Source organism: Chiloscyllium plagiosum, chromosome 3 (assembly GCF_004010195.1).
Source record: "Chiloscyllium plagiosum isolate BGI_BamShark_2017 chromosome 3, ASM401019v2, whole genome shotgun sequence".
NCBI classification, from domain to species: Eukaryota; Metazoa; Chordata; class Chondrichthyes; order Orectolobiformes; family Hemiscylliidae; genus Chiloscyllium; species Chiloscyllium plagiosum.
In genome coordinates, this window is record NC_057712.1 from 92,557,785 (window position 1) to 92,576,733 (window position 18,949).

At 38.4% G+C, this 18,949-nt stretch overlaps 2 protein-coding genes across 6 annotated transcripts in view; one reads left to right on the forward strand and one right to left on the reverse strand.

Moving 5' to 3' along the window:
- LOC122547436 (vacuolar protein 8-like) overlaps positions 1 to 254 on the reverse strand; it is a 77,260-nt gene extending 77,006 nt beyond the window's left edge. Inside the window, exon 1 of the mRNA XM_043686067.1 lies at positions 87 to 254. The gene's annotated coding sequence lies outside the window, so the exon portion shown is untranslated. The remainder of the gene's footprint in view (positions 1 to 86) is intronic.
- Positions 255 to 458: 204 nt separating this feature from the next.
- LOC122547397 (bcl-2-associated transcription factor 1-like) overlaps positions 459 to 18,949 on the forward strand; it is a 71,943-nt gene continuing 53,452 nt past the window's right edge. For 4 of the 5 annotated variants that reach the window (XM_043686026.1, XM_043686045.1, XM_043686050.1 and 1 more), the window contains exons 1-3: positions 459 to 544; positions 13,224 to 13,371; positions 15,541 to 16,461. In XM_043686026.1, coding sequence (XP_043541961.1) covers positions 13,262 to 13,371; positions 15,541 to 16,461 — 1,031 coding nt within the window. In that variant the 5' untranslated portion in view covers positions 459 to 544; positions 13,224 to 13,261. Of the gene's footprint in view, positions 545 to 10,603; positions 10,629 to 13,223; positions 13,372 to 15,540; positions 16,462 to 18,949 lie in introns of those variants that run through there. The other variant, XM_043686033.1, reaches the window with a different exon arrangement.

Genomic DNA, 18,949 nt, shown 5'->3' on the forward strand with positions numbered 1-18,949 from the left:
TGCTCTGAGCACCTCACCATCTGTTCCACTTGCTCCTGCATCCCTCCCCTACTTTAGCAACAGCATAAAACCATCATTTTCCAAACTTCATCAAAGGTAAACGTTGTCTCTCTCTCCACACACGCAGCCGGACTTGCTGAGATTCTTCAGTACTTTCTGCTTTAATATCTAAAACTGAGAGTGTTTCCTAACTCTTTGTTTTATGTTTTCCCTATTGGGAGCAGTGCATCCCACTTTTGAAACAATGGCTGAACTCCTCGGCTTTTCATCTCAATTGAAATGTTAGGGGCGCAGCGCCACCAGTGGCAGGACTGGGGAGTGTCTAGAAACCCGGGACGGCGCCCCGTGTGGTTGGAGGGAGAAAACCTGGTTAACAACGTACCCAGCTCATCATCGCCCCCGCGTGGTCCGAGCCCGGACTTACAGCGGGTCGGACAGTTGCCGGCGAAGGAGAAGAGCCGACCTTTGACCCTAATCACGCAGAAGACAAGATGGAGTCCGGCGGGGTGTGATGACTTTCGGATCGGCAGGTTTCTCGCCTCAGGTAAGAGAGCAGAGGTCCATCCCAGGAAAGCAGCCGGAGAGATGTGGAGGGGCGGGGGAGTGAGCTGGTGAATGAGGGCGGATTGTAAGGAGAGGCTCCTCACTTTCCCGGGAATCGGCGTCGTGTGGCGCAAAAGGTTCAAAATGGCTCCCCCCCCCCCCCCTCCGGGCTTCAGCTTCTTAAAATAACAATAAATAAATACCGGGATTAGTACCTTCGCTGCACGTTCGGGTGGAGCAAAATGAAATGCTCCGAAGATCCCATAAGTCGCTTGTTGCATGAAATTATTTCTCATGCCCAATAAACCGGAGCATTTTCTCAACAACCAGCTGTGGGAGAGTTGGCTGTAATTTCCATTTTACTTTCATTTGCGAAGGCCTACACTTTGGGTTTGGTGTCAGGTTAGGAACGGATCATCAACCATCTACTCTTTTATTGTGTTCCAGAGAACCAGCTTTCATCTATCTGTTCTTCCACAGATCAGCGCTTATTTGCATCGTCAATATTTAAAATGTCCAGATTGTATATCTCTTTAGGGAAATCTATAGAGTTTTATTAGTTAGTCGTGACTGCCTCGTGTTCACTTTGGAACTGAAGACATTATATTTAACGGTGTAAATTCGATCAATCTGCAGTAAATATGATTTTTGAAATGCATGATTCTGACCATTGGCACTCATAGCTAATATCCTTTCTCGTGACCTGGCAGCCGTGAGCTGGTAACAGATCAGTTAATCATCGATAGATCCTACCTCACCTTTTTTAGACCCATCTTAAAAAAAACTTGTGCAAGAAGTGGGGAGGGACTACTTTTATTACAGTGTATCTTGTTTCTCGTTTTGAATATTTTTAAAACAAAAAATTATAAGTTGTGACTTGTATTACCTTCATCTGGAGGCTGTGCTGCAATATGATGTATTGCAATTTTGATACTTCATACTTTTAATTACAGTTTTTATTACCACTTTTTATTTTCTGTTCTCCTGATTGCATTGAATCTTACCAAGTTAGTTTTGTCCAGTATGTTAGTGACCAAGTTATCTTTTTGTTTGTTTCATGCTCAAAAAGGAAGGTGAAAAGCAGGATGATTGAGAGTTTTCTTGAATATCTATATAATTTGCTTACTGTGAGTTGTTTATCTGCTGGAATGATGTATAATGTGGTGAAAACACTGGTCTACAGCACCATGGAAACACAAGCAACATTCTGTAGGGAGGAAGTTGTCATCATTATTTCCTAGACCAATAGGAATTATGTGCTGCAGGTTACCAGAATAAAGTGAGACCAACTAAGAAAAAAAACATAACTCTGGACCCGTCATGGCGAAGACAAAACAGGTCTAATTATCTTGTTAAAAGACCGAGGCAGGTCTAGCCTACTCAACTGAGAGTCAACCTCCTCAGCAATCTTCCTGATAATATCAAATTACAGTTCATAACTGGTGGACGAAATCTTAGAACCTGTCCAAATGAGTATTTTCTGCACAGAAATTTAATGCAAGGGCCAAATGGTGTGATTCCACACTAAGTTTTCTATAAAAATAAACTAGAATTCCAAACTTTGAAAGAATTTGTGAAGTTTTACATTGAATGGTGGGATATTAAGTGAATGATAAAGTATATTTTGCTGGTTTTGAGGTTGAGATAGTTTGTGACAGTATTTATGTAAAGATAAAATTGTACTCCCGCACTTGACCTGTGGTCAGTCATTAATTTTTGTTGAACTTCATTTTATTGAGGTGTTATTCCATAGATGTGTTTGACATTTGTCCAAGTTGCTGCTAGTTGTGTTAATCTCTTAGGTAACTGGAGCAGGCCTTTCAATTGTAAATTGTTGCCAAGTCTAATCCTGCTTGCATTCATCTACATGTGGGTAGAACATAAGCATTAAAAGATGGTCAGAAGTGAAGACCTGGTTGATTGCCCCAGCCGACACCCAAAATCTCAGTAGTCTGTGGCGGTATTTTGGAATATACCTGGCTCAGTCTCAGTGCAACCCTAGTCTTGAATGAAGTTGAGAGTAATTTGGCTGAACATTCAGTCCCCAGAGCCGATGAAATCCCTGCTCAAATTTTGAAACACTGTGCATATGGATTTCTAGGGTGGTTGCACAACCTTATATCAATTATCTTGGAAGAAGAATAGATGTCTTGGGATTTCAGAGATGCTATGTTGTGATTATATTCAAGAAGGGTGGCAATGTTATGAACGATACCTACAGTGGAAACTCCTTGCAGCTTGTCACAGGGAAGATTGTTACAAATATCCTCAATTTCCTCTTCCCAGTGACCAAAGAGCTCCATTCTGAGTTGCAGTGTGGTTTTTCACCCATCAAGAGGCACTTCAGCCATAGTCTTCATGTGGTGAATTGAGGAAAAAAGAAGGGAACAGCATCAACCACTGTTCATGGTCCTCTCCATCTCATGAAGCCTTTGACTCGGTTCACTATTAGGGTAATGGAATATCTTCCTCAAATTTTAGCTGTCCAGAGAAATTTGTCACCATCCTCCTCTACTCCATGATGACGTGTAATCTCTAACCCTCACTGATGGAACCGCTACTGACTAGATAGCAGTGATGATTTAGAGATGTTGGTGTTGGACTGGGGTGTACAAAGTTAAAAATCTCACAACAACAGGTTATAGTCCAACAGGTTTAATTGGAAGCACTAGCTTTCGGAGAGATGCTCCTTCATCACTTGGTTGTGGAGTATGTGATTGTAAGACACTTTTGCTACAAATTCTGTGTCTTACAATTGTGTACTCCACAACCACCTGATGAAGGAGCATCGCTCTGAAAGCTAGTGCTTCCAATTAAACCTGTTGGACTATAACCTGGTGTTGCGATTTTTAACTTTATATCAGTGATGACTGAGTTACGCAACACTCTGTATGTCGTTACATCAACCCTCTTCTCCACTTGTTTTCACTGCAGTAGTGCACCTCACCTTCAGCAAACAACTGTCATGCAAGGAGACAATGTATGGAACAGACAAGAAGCTATGTAAGCTTTCCAACTCAAACCAAAATCATCCCAGCGTGAGTCATTGATCTTCAGTATGTAGATAACACCTGTGAGTGTGTTTGCTCAAATTAAGCTCCAGGTCACTATTCAAGCATGAGAAAAAGATGGGCCTTTCACTAAGTACCTGAAAAACTAAGGTTTCTTTCTAATCAGCACTGTTAACACAACACCCACTACCCCCCAAAATGCCAAGATTCTGGAAAGTATGTGGAGCATTTACCCAGTATTGGGTACCACATGGTTCCTATATATCTTGAAGACTTGGACAAATGAAGGCAGCTCAAAGCAGTGGTGAGGTACCATTAGGGCAGTCTTTACAAGATCCTCCATAGGCAGACAAACTGCAGTGTCCTCTCCCGGGCCAACTTGCGCAATGTTCGTATGCCTAATGCTAAACCGCAAAGAAATTGTTCTGCTTGGAACTTTGTCATGGCAGGTGACTCCCAGTAGGACAGTGGAAATCTTCTAGGGATGTCCTCAAAGCATTAGTTAGCAAGAGACCTTGCTAACTAATGGGAGTTCTTGTTTTGTCATCGATCAAAATGAAGATAGTTCATTTGGGAAGGCACTGGATACATCAAGGAACTCTGTCATGAATGTGTATTGATGTCTGAGAGAATGCACAAATCTACAAACACTTCATCTGCCTGACCTCTCAACCACACCAGCCCTGTATGGAGTAGTGCCTGTGGATCATGGTTTGGGCTCGGCAGCCATTTCAGAATACATCAAACCAGAGATGAATCCTTTATTGGCTGATATGCTCTGCACTTTTCAACTCCAAATACTGTATTTCAAAATGTTGAATTTTATTCAAAAGCTATTGGGTTCAAGGTACATACAACATCCTTTTTATTATACCTAAGTTAATTTTGATAATCATTTTTAAATTGATTACATCCTCATTTAATTTTAAAGCCCAATTAGCCACAGAGTCATAGTCATACAGCACAGAAACTGACCCTTCAGTCCAATTTATCCATGCCAATCAGGTTTCCCAAACTAAATTAGTCTCATTTGCCTGTTTGACCCATATCCCTCTAATACATAAATAGGAAATGTTCTTTCCAAATGTCTTTTAAATATTGTAATTGTACCTGCATTTACCACTTCTTCTGGCAATTCCATGTATGAACTACCCTCTACATGAAAAGGTGCCTCTCTGCTCCCTTTTAAATCTTTCTCACATTACTTTACTTTAAAATTATGCCCTCTAGTTTTGGACTGCCCTACCCAAGGGACCTTCTGGCCTTTGCTATTCATCTTATCTATGCCCTTCATGACCTTGTAAACCTCTACCTCCTATGCTCAAGTGAAAAAGGTCCCAACCTATCCAGCCACTCCTTTATAACTCAAACCCTCCAATCCTGGGCACATCCTTGTAAATGCATTCTTTTCAATTTAATAATATTCTGGAGGTTATATTTAACCCCCTCCTCTAGTGATAAAGCTGCTTGTCTCGATGTGTACACATTCGACCAAGTATTTTTCATATGAAATATTAAACTCAGCAGTAGACCTGTTCTTCCTAGTCTAGGTCAGTTGATGAATATGTGGCAGGGTAGTTTCATATCATGCACTTTTGCTGATGGCAGTTAAGAGACCAATAGGAGGGAAGCAGGTTATGCAATCATATGCTTCTTACAAAGTGGCTATCAGTTTGTTGTTTTCAGTATTGGCACCAGTTGCCAAGCTGCAGTTGTCACTGTCATGTGATGCATACAGCCCATTAGGTGATGTAACTATTTTCCTTGGTGGCTTGTGACTTCTACATGCAAAATGAATCATTAGCCCTTTCATGTCGTGTTTGCAAGCATCTTTCAAATACAGCTTGGGGCTGTATACTGGAAACTCTTAGGTATGCAGTCTCTTCCAATCTGCGAATGTGCCCTAGTTTTGTCTTTTCTGTGAATTAGATGCTTTCTATAGAAGGGCCCTTTCAAAATGATTTCAACAAGAAAAACATAAAGATTTTTATTTTGTGAAATAGTTAATAAAAGAACGATTTCAATTTGTAAATTTTGAATATTCAGTCATATTTCTCATTGAGTGAGTGTTCAATAGAGCATTAGTTTTGCCATGGTTTTAAGGGAAGGGGCAGAAGGTTTAGAGGGGTTATGTGGAGAAACCATTTCACTCAGAAGATGGACAGGAATCTGGAACTCACTGCCCGAAATGATATTAGATTCAGAAACTCTCATAACATTTAAGTTTGTAAATGTGTACTTGTGATATCAATGCATACGAGGCTATGGGCCAGTTGCTAGAAAATAAGATTAGAATAGTTGGGTGCTTGTTTTTAACTGGCACAGACTTCATAATTAAACTTGTAACAGCTGCAAAAAATGTGCTATTTTATTTGAAACCAGTGAGGCCCATCAAGATTAATGGCTCTCACAAAAATCAGGATGTAATTCCAGTAAAATTGAAAAACTACATGAAAAGTTATTTTACCATCAGAATCGAATGTGCTTTAACTTGACTGTCACAGTGCATTCTACTCCATCTTAGTAAATTGAAACATTGTTTGCAAATAAAAAGGATACTCTTTAAGCTGACTTGCACATCCTAAGCTTGAATCTAATGAGGCCTCCACGCATCATGCTCCTGATTGGCTTATTTAACTCATTCAAATAGTCACTGATGCACAAATACTTTGCAAAAGCTGCTGTGTCAATTGAAGGCAGCAGAAGTGGCTTACTGAGCCGAGTGTCCCACTTCTCAAGTGTACTGTTGGCTAATGTAAAGACGACAGTTTGGAGAAGGTACTTATTTGTAGATGGGGTAACTGGTTTCTTTCTTTCTAATTTAGGTTTAGGTACAGTTTAGAACATTCAAACAGGACAAGGCGATCTGTTCTCTTCTGAGCATTGTTTCTTAAATCTGAAATGGAAGTGAAATATAACTGTGAAATATTGTAAAATGGAAATGATGACTGACATATGAACTGCTCAACCAGCTAGAAGTTTGATGATAATTCTAGTTATTCCAGCTCTTAGATTAATTGCAGAATTTATCTCCTTTTACAGAAGTAAATCTTTGGGAAAAGATTTTAAACAAAACAACTAGATTTTTCAAACTCTAATATAGTATTTTGTGTGGAGGTGTGTTGTAAAAGTAACTTCTCAAGTAATTGACCATTCAGACTGTTCAGTCTTTAAGTAAGAGAACAATCAAGTATGATAAATCAAGTATGTATTCAAATAATTGTAAAAAGCTTCATTCAATGTATGTCAGACTTATCCTGTTAAAGGTTATTTAACATGAATCATTCAAGGTTAAACCAAAATAGAATAGGAGAATGAATGTACCATTGCTGCTGGACAAAATGGAGCTTAAGCATAAACAATTTCATTTTTGTATGACTGTTCCAGCTGCCAGCTTTAATTTTATCTGCCTGTTCAGAATTATATGCAAAGATAAATTTTATCAATTTTAAATCACTGGAGGAAATCAAAATGCTGCAGAAACTTCTTGAATTATGATTCAGAGTAACACGATGAGAGATGATTGGGACTGGTCCTACCCTTGTTTTCAGGGTATTACAATTGGATTTTTAATTAGTTTACAGTAGAATAATTAAGTCACCTTCTGCCAAATTTGGAAAGCCAAAAAAGACAGATTTTATCAACCATTTTCGTGCAATGATTTTCTCTTGGTTTTGCTAAATTGGAGCCATACACTTTGTTAATTTGTCTGTGACTTGCCCTGAGAAATTATTATACTTCTACTGTTCTGAAATTTTAATGAATACTTTAGCTTGTTTATTTAGTATGTAATTTACCTAGTATTTCATATACAATGCCCAATTTGAATGTTAGTTCACTTTCAACTTTGTTGGCACCTGCGACGAATTTAGAATTCTAAACATTGCAAATTTAATAACCTTGCCTGTTTGTTATTCGTTCATAGAGTGTGATCATCCCTGGCACATACAGCATTTCTTGCCCATCCTCCTATTTGCCCTTGAGAAGGTGTGGTACTGAGTCATACCATGATCCTTTGCAGTCCAAAAACCGTATATGTACCCATAGTTTGAGCATTTTGGCTCAGTGACAGTGAAGGAATGGTGATTATAGTTCTTAACGTTGTGTGATTTGGAGGGGAGCTTGCAGCTTGATGGTATTCCATGTGCCTGCTGAGAGGCCATGGGTTTAGAAGATGCTGAGAAAGGCCATCAGCACATTCCTGCTATGCGCTTTTTAGACTATGCATATTGTTGTCACAGTGTGCCAGTACTGGAGAGAGTGAATGTTTTAAATTTGTGGATGGGTTGCCAATTAGAAGCATAGTTTTGTCCAGGATGATATTGAGCATTTTGAGTTTTGTTGGACTTATCCTGTAAATGGAGAGTATTTTATCACTTTCTTGACTTGTGCTCTGTAGATGGTGGACATGCTTTTGGTGAGTGAGGGCATAGGTCTCTTGCAACAAAATTCCCAAATTCTGACCTCTTAATGAAATGGAATAGGCTCTCGGGAAAATTATACACATCTTACTGCTGCAATTTCTACATACGTGACCTCTGCTGCTTACTGTGAGCTAAACCTTGTTCCACTTGGATTCCAATAGCCTAATTAAGTACAGATGGTTATAGTAGATCAGAGGTATTTGAAATAAATGACAACTTTTTTTGGTGGTATGGTAAGTAGTGAGGAGGAAAATCTTCGACTAAAGAACTGCAGATATTGATGGGCTGAACACTGTTAAATGGAATTTAATCCTGAAAAGTGTGAGGCAATGATTTTGGGAATACTACCAAAATAAGGGGTACATGTTGAATACTAAGACCCCAGGTAGAACAGAAAATCAGAGGGCCTTGGAGTGCATGTCCATAGATCCTTGAAGCCATAAGTAGATTAGATACTTAAAGCAATTAGTCAAGTCATTGAATACAAGAGCAAGGAAGTTATGATGTATATACAATAGTTATGCCAAGCTGGAGTACTGTGACTGAATACTGGTGATTGCGTTGGAGAGGATGCAGAGAATGTCACCTGGGTTTGAATGGTTTAGCTAAGAGTGATTAAATAGGCTGGGGTTGTTTTCCTCAGAGCAGGCTGAAGGTGAGGACCTGATTTGATTTATGCAAAGTTATGAGGGGTATTGATGGGAAGAAACTTTTTTCTTGAGTAGAGAGATCAATAATCGGGGGCACAATTTTAAGATCACGGGTGTGAGGTTTCGAGGAAAACATTTTTGCCCAGGGTTTGATTAGTTATCTGGAACTCATTGCCTAGAAGAGCAGGAACAGTCAAGACAATGAAATAGTATTTAGATGAACACTTGAAATGCCATTGCATACAAAGCTATGGGCCAAATGCTGGAAAAATAAGGTTAGAATAGATAGATTCTCGATGATTGGCATTGATTATGGTGGACTGAAGGGCCTTTTTCTGTGCTGGAAAAACTCTTGACTATATCATTTTGGTACAGAGGAGCATATTTGTGCTAAATATTGGCTTCTTTTTTATTTATTGAATTTTCTTTGCCAAATCTTTGAATATCTAGTTGTAAGGCATAAATAATTAGTTTGAAATAATAATATGAAAGAATTAATGTTACAAAAGCCTTCATAAAAACTAAGTTCTACTTTTGCATATTTCCTTACTTTTAGTTCAGATAATGCTTCTGGTTAGTGCAGGTTTCTGCTATGCTAAAACCAAGTGTAATGGAGCAATTGTAGCCAGTTGCAGTGTACAGAAGAATACTCTGGGAACACACAGTATCTTAAAATAAAGCGAAGGTCTAATCTCTAATTTGAATGCAAGATAATATTGAATGAATTCACTACAGTGGCCTTGAACAAACTGTCACTGACCTTGTCCATGCTTTTTGCCTTTTAGATACAATTTATTCAATGCCAACTTAAGAAGAACCCAATTTGTCCAAGTTTTAGCCATCCACATCAAGCTCAGTCCATCTTGATCTATAATGGATTTCTGTCTAATGCTGCATTGAATGTAGAACCTATTTTTCTGATCAACTTGTTCAGAGATGTTTTTCACACCTGGAGCAGATGGGACTTGAACCTGGATTTCTCTGTCCAGGGTAGGGGCACCACCGCCAAGCCAAGGGAAAGCTCCCAAAAAACCTGCTCCTAATTTACAGCCTATCCAAATTTAACACCCTCAACCAACCTTGCATTCCTTTGTGTTTTTCAGTCTTCTGAGTTTGGTTTCTGTGCATCACAGTTGAAAGCAGAGTTATCAGCCATCTTGGCCTATTCTCTAGAATTCTAAAGTTAGCCTCTTTTGCTTTTCTTCTGTATTTGTAGAGCTAGATTTTTGAACAAACCATCAATTGGCTTTCAGTTATCCTAATGAAGATGCACATTCCATTCCTTCCTTCACCTCAAGTACCATGAAATGTTTTATTAACATTAAAATTTAAATTATCAATAAGGTGAGATGGTTGAGCTCTGACACCTGCTTTTCTTTAACGACATTTTTGGACATCACTATGTGGGCCACTATTTATTGTCTGTGTGTATTTGCCCTAGAGCAGGTGGTAAAGAGCTGCCACCTTGAACTGCTGCATTCCATTTGTTGTAGGTGACTCAGGATACTTTTGAGGGAGGGAATTCCTAGAATTTTAACCTAAGACACTGAAGGAATGGCACTATATTTCCAAGTCAGGTTGATGAGTGACTCAGAGTGAAACCTTCAGGTGGTGGTGGTCCTGCCTTCTAGATAGTAGTGGTCATGTATTTGGAAGATCCTGCCTCAGAAGCATTCTTGAATTTCCACAGTGCATATTGCAGATGGTGCAGTCTACTGTGGTGGACTAAATGGATGTTTTTTGCATGTGGTGTTAATCAAGTGAGCCACTTTGTCCTGGATGGCATCAAACTTCTTAGTGTTGTTGGAGCTGCATTCAACCAGGCACATGGGAAGTATTCCATCACACTCCTGATTTTGCTTTGCAGATGGTGAGCAGGCTTTGGAGAGAATGGAGGTCTTGCATGCTGCAGAAGCCCAGCTTCTGAATTGCTTTGAAGCCACATTATATGGCACGTCCAGTTCAGTTTCTTGTTAATGGTAACCTCCAGGATTTTGCAGGTAGGGAAATACAACAATGGTAATACAATTGAATTTCAAGGGTGACGATCACATGAATGTTACTTGCCACTCGTCAGCCCAAACCTGGATATTGTCTAGTTCCTGCTGCATTTAGACATAGGCTGATTAAGTATCTGATGAGTTGTGGGTGGTGCTGAACATTACCCAATCATCAGCAAATATCTCCACTTCTGACCACCTAATAAAGGGAAGGTTATTGCTAAAGCAGCAGAAGATGGTTCTGAGCTGACTGTCCTTCATCTTCAACAATGAAAAGCATCTTTTTCTCTAGGCATGACTTGGACCCCTCGATTCTTACTCTCGTTTTACCAGGGGCCTTTGATACTATGTTGAGAAATATGGCTTTGATGTCAACAGCAGTCACTTTCATATCCCCTGTGGAATTCTGTCTTTTTGTCTATAATGAGGGCAGCAATTAAGTAGCCCAGTGGAACTCAAACTTAGAAGTTGACGACCACTTCCATTACTTGACTTAACAATGGGCATAATTTACTAGCTTGGATTTTCCTGCTATCGTCCACTGACCCTCTTTGGTAATTTTTGACACTGTCAGGTGGATGCCAGTATTATAGCTGCACTAGAACAACTTAAATATACACTAAATAGCTTAATTGTAAGTTGAACTGCGTTGTCAGTATCTTGAATTTGATCTTTGTTTCACTGAAATTGGGGTACAACAAATATTTATTTGCTGTTACCAAACTGGTGTATTGCCTAAAAAAGCACATTTTGTTGAAGTTTCAAGTCATCAGTGCAATTTGCAAGAAAAATAATTCAAAGGGGAAACTGACATTTATATTGCATGAGTGGAGAGTGCTGATTGGTTGGCAAGTGAACTTTCATTGGCCAAGGTATTACAATGGTGAATGCACCCAATAATGCTGTTTTAACAGTTAATTGCCATACATTGTTTAAATTTTAAGGCAAGGGGCCCTCCTAGAAGTGCAGTGGTAGTGTCTTAATCCTGGACTGGGATGCTTAGGTTTAGTTCCCACATGCTCCAGAATTGTGTAATAACATCTCTGAACAGGTTGAGGAAAAATAGGTTAGATTAAAAAAAATTAAATCAGGCAGGTTGACTCTGAAATTAGTTGCCATGCTATCTTTGTGACAGTACGAAATAGTCTCCAGGCATTTGTTCTTTCTGTAAATTATGTCCAGGAAATTTGATGTACCAAAGAATCAAATCACAATGGCAGCATACACAGGCATTGTACTCCAACTATTATATTTAATGGTGCAAAATAATATTGTTTGAAAATGTTTCAGAGTTGCAATCTGATGTTGATCAGCTTGTGAAATCTGCAATGTTGCTTGATCAAGCAGCAGTTAAATTCTGGGATCTTTGGCTTTGTTTGATGTTAAAGGACTAGATAAGCTAAAACAGCGTTTCAACTTAACAGCCGAGTCATAAAACATTTGTTACTGGAAACCATTGAAGTGTATTATTCTTGTCTGGCCCCATATTTATTCTGTTGTAGTGTAAGAATCTCCTTCAACAGCTTTATTCAACAGATCTTGAAGGATGATGTTTTTGCTATAACTTTTCTCAAACTCCTGCTCCTGGCATTGTAACAAATATGGAAACCGGAGATAAGTGCTTGAAAGGCTGCTTTCTGCTGATGATGCCACTTCAATCAACCCTTCTTCCTCACAGAGCTGCAACTTTTCTAGAATGTGCTTACTAGTTCTTTGGGATGGTCTCAGACTATATCAGCTGGGGAGAGATTGCTTTTCATGTGATGCTCGCAGTACTTTTTTCAGTGAGATTATCCTTAGGAAAGGAGAGGAAACATCACTGGATGGAAAAAATATCTCAACAATCTAAGATAGACCCTTTAGCAGTTAAGTTTCACACTATTGATATCTGTTGGTCACTATAGAGAATCATCAGTAACTGTGCAGACCTTACTTTTGATCATGGATGTTGTTTGAATTGTAAAAGATAAGATGAGTGAACAACTTGAATATTCCATGTACTTCACTAGAGAATAGGCAAGTGGCAACCTCATTCTCATTGTAGCCAAATTGTTAGCCAAAGTGATAGATATAGAGCAGATGTCAGAGGTAGTTTCTGTACTCCATGGTAGTGGCATGGAACGCATTGCCTGCAGCAGTTGTAGATTCGCCAACTTTATGGGCATTTAAATGGTCATTGGATAGACATATGGACGAGGATGGAATAGTGTAGGTTAGATGGACTACATGTTGGTTTTACAGGGTGGTGCAACATCGAGGGCTGAAGGGCCTGTACTGCACTGTTATGTTCCATGTTGCATATGTTACATAACATGGAATATGAAACTCATTAACCTCTGCCTCTAGATGGAAGTGCATTCTCCTTCCTTTTGTTGAAATAAAACTGCTAAAAAAAATAACCTTGGATGAAGAAAGCAAAGCGTGAGGCGCACATTAGCAAATGATAGTTTACTGCTGTGAAAATGTTAATCTGAAAGTACAATTAAGTGTGTGTGAAGTAGACACTGTTTAATAGGGTTATTTTAAGTATAGCCCTGTAATGCTAAGCTCATTTTTAAGGTAACCTATAAAATATAAGATTTTTCTCTTCCTCAGGTTCTGCACTTTTTTCAAAGTAAAATTTGAACATCAGAATGGTTCGATCTAACTCCCGATCTCATTCATCGAGATCAAGATCTCAATCTCGATCCAGCTCTCGATCAAGATCTCATTCTCGATCACGTTCCAGGAAAAAAAGATATAGGTAATCATTTTGAATGCTGGTTACATTTTGGTGCAAGATCAAAGTTTTTAATGTGTTTTTTACAAAGTAAATTTTGTAGACTTTCAGTTTGTATCAATTAATGTTTTGTTGCAAACTTGAGTTACATGTTTAAGAATAATCAGAACTGTCGGACGCAAAGACTTGTGAAATTTTCATAACAAAGTGTTTTTGCAGGGTGAGGGTATGTATACCAGGAATAGAATGGCTTTGAATGTTGAAGGCTCAGAATCCAGCTTTTATATAAGACAAAGTACAAATAAGTGTGATTGAAAACTTCATGCCTCTTTGCAAAGTACATAAGCTACTTCAAAACATTACCAAAATTATGGAAACATAATTAATAATTTCTTGAAAAACCAAAGTGCATAAGTATTTGACATAGTGAAGTGTTAACATGTGGTAGAGAAACCTAGCAATAAATAGAATATTTTTTTCAGGGAGCAAGTATTGGCAAAATGGAACAATTATCCAGTCTTTAAAAGATCTATGATTCTACCAAACTTCACTGCAAGTACAAGTGAATCTTTTAATTAGTAGTTAGTTTTGGGCTTTGGATTCAGATCAGCAAAGATTTGGGTTAAGTCTCATTACTATAAATTGCTGCAATTTCACTTGATGAGCATTGATTCAAATCCAGAGCCCAAAGGTGGAAGTTTCGCTAAGCTTCATATCATGACTTTGAAGAATTTCCATTGATGCAAACTGTTAAGTTTTTACTGTTCCAATTTTTTTGTGATCCAGGCTTGTTTTTTGGATTTGGTGTCCATGGAGAGACATCCGTACGTTAGCTTTTGTTAACCGTGTGAATTGGATTAGCATAACATGCCTTGTTACTCTTTACATTTACTCCTAAACATTGAAATTAATTTTGACTTTTTTCTTGTGAAGACCTTGTAATTTGAAATATCATGCCAACTCTCATTACTGATTAAATTTATTTTCTTGGGTTCGGAGGTGGAAGACAAAAGCTCCTTTAGAAATTACATTCTTCAGTCTAACTTCAAAGAATATGTAATTCTACATGCAGTGTCTCATTTCAAGGTCAGAAGGATAAATAGTGCTGCAATTTATTAAACTTTTTAAAAAAAGTAAATGTTAAAACAAGTTAATATTTTGAAAAACATAATGGTGTTTGATCTTCACTTTAATCATCTTCTGAAAGTATTACGCATAGTTATATGATAGGATAAGAATAATAACAGTCAAACAGAAGGCTGCATTTGATGGAATAAAAAACCGTCATGTAAAATTTGTATTATTGGGTTTGCATTTCTTTGAGAATGTACAGAAATGTTTTGAGGAGCGTATAGAAATTTTATTTGTAGAATTGTTCAGGATTAAAACTTGATTCAATTTCTATGACAAATCCAATAACGTAGGTCTTAGTCAGCTGCCTTTCTTCTGTCTTTGTTTTTCTTTCAGAAGTTGGATTTTGAAGATTGAGTTGGTTGAGTAGAATTCATCATAAAGACAAAAAGCGACTTGCTTTTATATAGCATCTTAACACGTCTGTCAAACATCTCAAAGCACTTCTCTTGCAATGAACCTCTTTTTGAAGTGCAATGACTTATGTAGGCAAATACGACATCCTTTTTGTGCACAACAAGATCCAGAAACAGCAGTGAGATGAATGGCAATTAATCTGATAGGGAATATTGTATGTAGTCTGGAAGGAATTAGCTGGATGGGTTGAATACTATATGTTTTCAAATTAAATGCATTGTTGTTTGGATTAAAAACCTTGGTGTAATTTTCCTAATGCAGGGGGGATATTTATTTTCAAATTTTTAACAAAACATTTTCAGCATGTTGAAAAGAGTGTCTTTAGAATATTTCAGTTGATATTGAGGCATGTATTAAAAGAATGTTTACTTGAATCTTTTCAATGGTTTAGTTGTGTGTAATCAAATTTCTCTGTAATAGAACTTAAGAGCTTTGTTTGTACTCTAACACTATTTCTGTGATCTTTTAAGCTTTTGTAGTTTGAGAGTTAAAAGGGGCAATATTTTTATACACTTATCAGCTTGAATATCTTTAAGTTGACCAACATGAAATGCAATGGAAAACTTATTGTATTATAATTCTGTGATCTGAACTACTTATGGAATAAACTATTTGTTGTGACACTTCTTTTATGGATTCTCTCAGTTCTAGATCTCGTTCCAGATCCTACTCACGATCTCGAAGTAGAGATCGTAACTATGCAAGAGACTATCGGGATTATCGTGGTAACAGAGGAATGAGACGCCCTTATGGCTATCGTGGAAGAGGGAGGGGATATTATCAAGGAGGGCCACGATATTATCGAGGTGGTTATAGATTGAATTGGCAGAATCGAAGGCAGTCTCGTAGTCCACGACGAGGCCGTTCTAGGTCAAGAACACCAAAACGTAGATCCATATCTCAACGATCCAGAAGTCGATCTCGACAATCACATCGATCTTCCTCTGCTAGGTCACGTGGCTCGTCGTCTTCCCGTTCCTCATCACGCCACAGTCGATCCCCAGTGGCTTCAAAACGGCACAAGCCCCTGGACAAACGTGGAAAGAAAACTGAAGGGACGGTTTCTCAAGATGAATCGGGAAAGATCAAGCAAACAGAAAAATCTGTAACAGATGTAAAATGTGAATCTGATTCTACTAAGATGCATAGTGAGTTTCGTAAAACTCCTCCAGTTCGAAGTGAGAGCTGGGCAGGACTTTCGACGTACAATGACAATAGTCCAAGGTCTCATCATAGTCTATCTTCACTTCCCAGCCCAACTAGTCTCAGCCCAACACGTTCTGTTCCTTCCCGTCATAGTTTGTTGCAAGCTGTGCCACCTAGGCTGAGCTCATCACAGACAAGTCCACCATCCTCCAGTTTGCAGCACAGTCCTGAACAGCATAGCTCCTCTGGACATAGTGCATCCCAGTACAGCCCTTCTCAGTGTAGCCCATTACGAAAAAGTCCTACGAAAATTGTTTCAGTTCAACACAGTGTTCCAAGGGAAGAAGTTCGACTGAAACTGTCTGCCTTTTCTGGTGATACTGTGGACCAAGAGCTCCTTAAAGCCAAGTACCTGAAGAGGTATGTGTTTTCCATACAGGTTATTCTGCCATAACACGTGTTTTGTTAATGTGAATTCGCTACAACATGATTGACGAATTGAGGACACCTGATAAACCATGAATGTTAAAGCGTGTATTGGTTGTAATGCAATTCCGGCCACATTAGTTTAAGTGGTGCTGCTATTTTGTGATTTTCTTATAACACAGGATTGCGTGAAAACGGTTTTGGAAGAACCAACTTTATTGTCTTCTGAAGATGAGTTTTTACAACATGATAGTAATGGTGACAACAAAATGGGGCTGACAACAGCTAAACATGAATTAAGATTTAATTATTATTTATATTATTTTTATATTAACCTAATGTTCTAAACAACTTGTTTAGCATTAAGTTGTTGGAGCAGTTGGGACTTGAATTTTTGTTCTCAACCGTTAAATGTTGAAGTGTACTTTTAGAAAATATATATATCCAAAAAATTGTTTTAAGAAACCAACTTTACAAAAGTTTCATCCCACTTCTTAGACCCGAACCCCCCAGCCCCCAATAAAAGTTGTTCCACACGCTTTTCCCCAGCACAACCCCCATGTCCTTCCAGCTATGATAACTTTGTTGGACTTCCTTTCCCTTCAGCTGTCCACCAAAGTCCCTGTCCTCTAGTAACTCCATTTAATATAGTAAAAGCACCTTGTTTATGTTTCCAGAGGTATTTTTCAGGATCATCATGGTGTTCTGCTTTTGTTCCACATTTCTACATGTTGTGAGGGTAAGATGAGTTTTAGTGGGACATCTTACGTGACCGTACTGTTGAGAAAGCGAGTATACACCTTGCTTGGTCATGCCTGAAGAGAAGGAGTGCATGTATTGGTACTTCGTCCAACTGTTTTCTAGACAGAGAATGGCAGTGAATATTGCCAGTATTCTCACTGACCATATGAGTGAGAATTGGCCCTGAAAGTAAGACTTTTTTAAAAATTTGCCATGTATCTTATCATACTTAAATTTTCACCACTCACCACTAGTCGAAAATGGCACTGAAACTAAACCCAAGAACTGGCTATCAAATAAGTGTACGAGAAGACGGATGCTTTATGGTAACATTCAGGTACTGGAGTCTTTTATCCTTTGATAGAAACCATGGGAAGGTCCTCAATCAACACTGAGATATCCCTTAAATTGACAAATCAAAACAGTCTTCATCTTTCCAGTCTGTGTTATAAATTTGATGGTTGTCTTGCCTTCATTAAAGGTTAAGGTATGACTATCTGTTTTACCGGCAATGGACCAAATTTCTAATGCTTTTTATAGCTTCTTTCACTTACATTGCCCAAAATCAAAACAAAATTGGTCATTTAAATTATATATTTTTTGCATGAAACAGTCTATACTCTCATGCAGCAAGGCCTGGATAATATTCAAGCTTAGACTAATAAGAGTCCGAGAGCATTCATACCATGTAAGTGCTAAGCATTGACCATCTTAAACAAGAGAGAATCTATTCTTCCACAACTCCAAAACGAACAAACTACCTGGATGGGGCAGGTGGTAATGTTTTGGTTATATCACTGCCGTATAATTTGGAGACGCAGGCTAATGACCTGAGTTTGTCTTCAACTACGGTAGCTGGGCTGGTGGAATTTTAATTGAAATATAATGGTGCGGAGGTGGAGTCCCTATCCCTGGACTGGGAGCCCAGGTTCAAGTCCCATGTGCTCCAGAGGTGTGTAATAATATTGCTGAATAGGATGATTAGAAAATTAGGTTAACTTAAAAAGAATGTCAATAATTAAATTTTAATTCAAGTTTAGTTGTTGTCACCATTACTATCCTATTGCAAGAATGTTATCAATATGTGTAAGGGGTCGGGGAAGTGAGTGGTGAGTTGAGGGTTCCGATTAATGTTTATTCATGAGTTAGACTAGGTTTTTAAACCTTTAACTTTTCCTGGATAACTATAAGCTTAATTGAAGGGGAACCTTCCAAATTCTCTGATTTCAGTGGATTACTTTGGAGAGTTCCAAATGCAGGATTTGCCTATTGGAATTTTCAATTTTCTGGGCAGTTCCCACAGAGTCTGTAATGTCTGGGATTCTACAGGGTCACGATGCACAATCCAGTTTATACAAATACAGCAACTATCTGGCCACGTGAATTTCTGGTCTATTATCTCAAATTTTGGGCACCACACATAAGAATTGATGTAAAGACTTTTGAGCAGACATGGAAACAATTTACAAGAATGTTTCCAGGACTGAAGGATTTCCGTAATATAGAAAAATTGCTAAAGCCGTGGTTGCTCTCCTTGACAGAGAATGTTTAGAGGAATTTTTGTAATGGTGTTTAAAATCAGGTGAGCTTGAGACAGAGTAGATAAGAGAAACTGTTCTTACTGATGGTTTGAGAAGTAGTGGATGCAGACTCAAGATCACTGTTATGAATGAATGATTTTGTTGCCACGTATTTTACAGTAAGGATAAATAAAGTACAATGAATGGCATTCATTTATCAT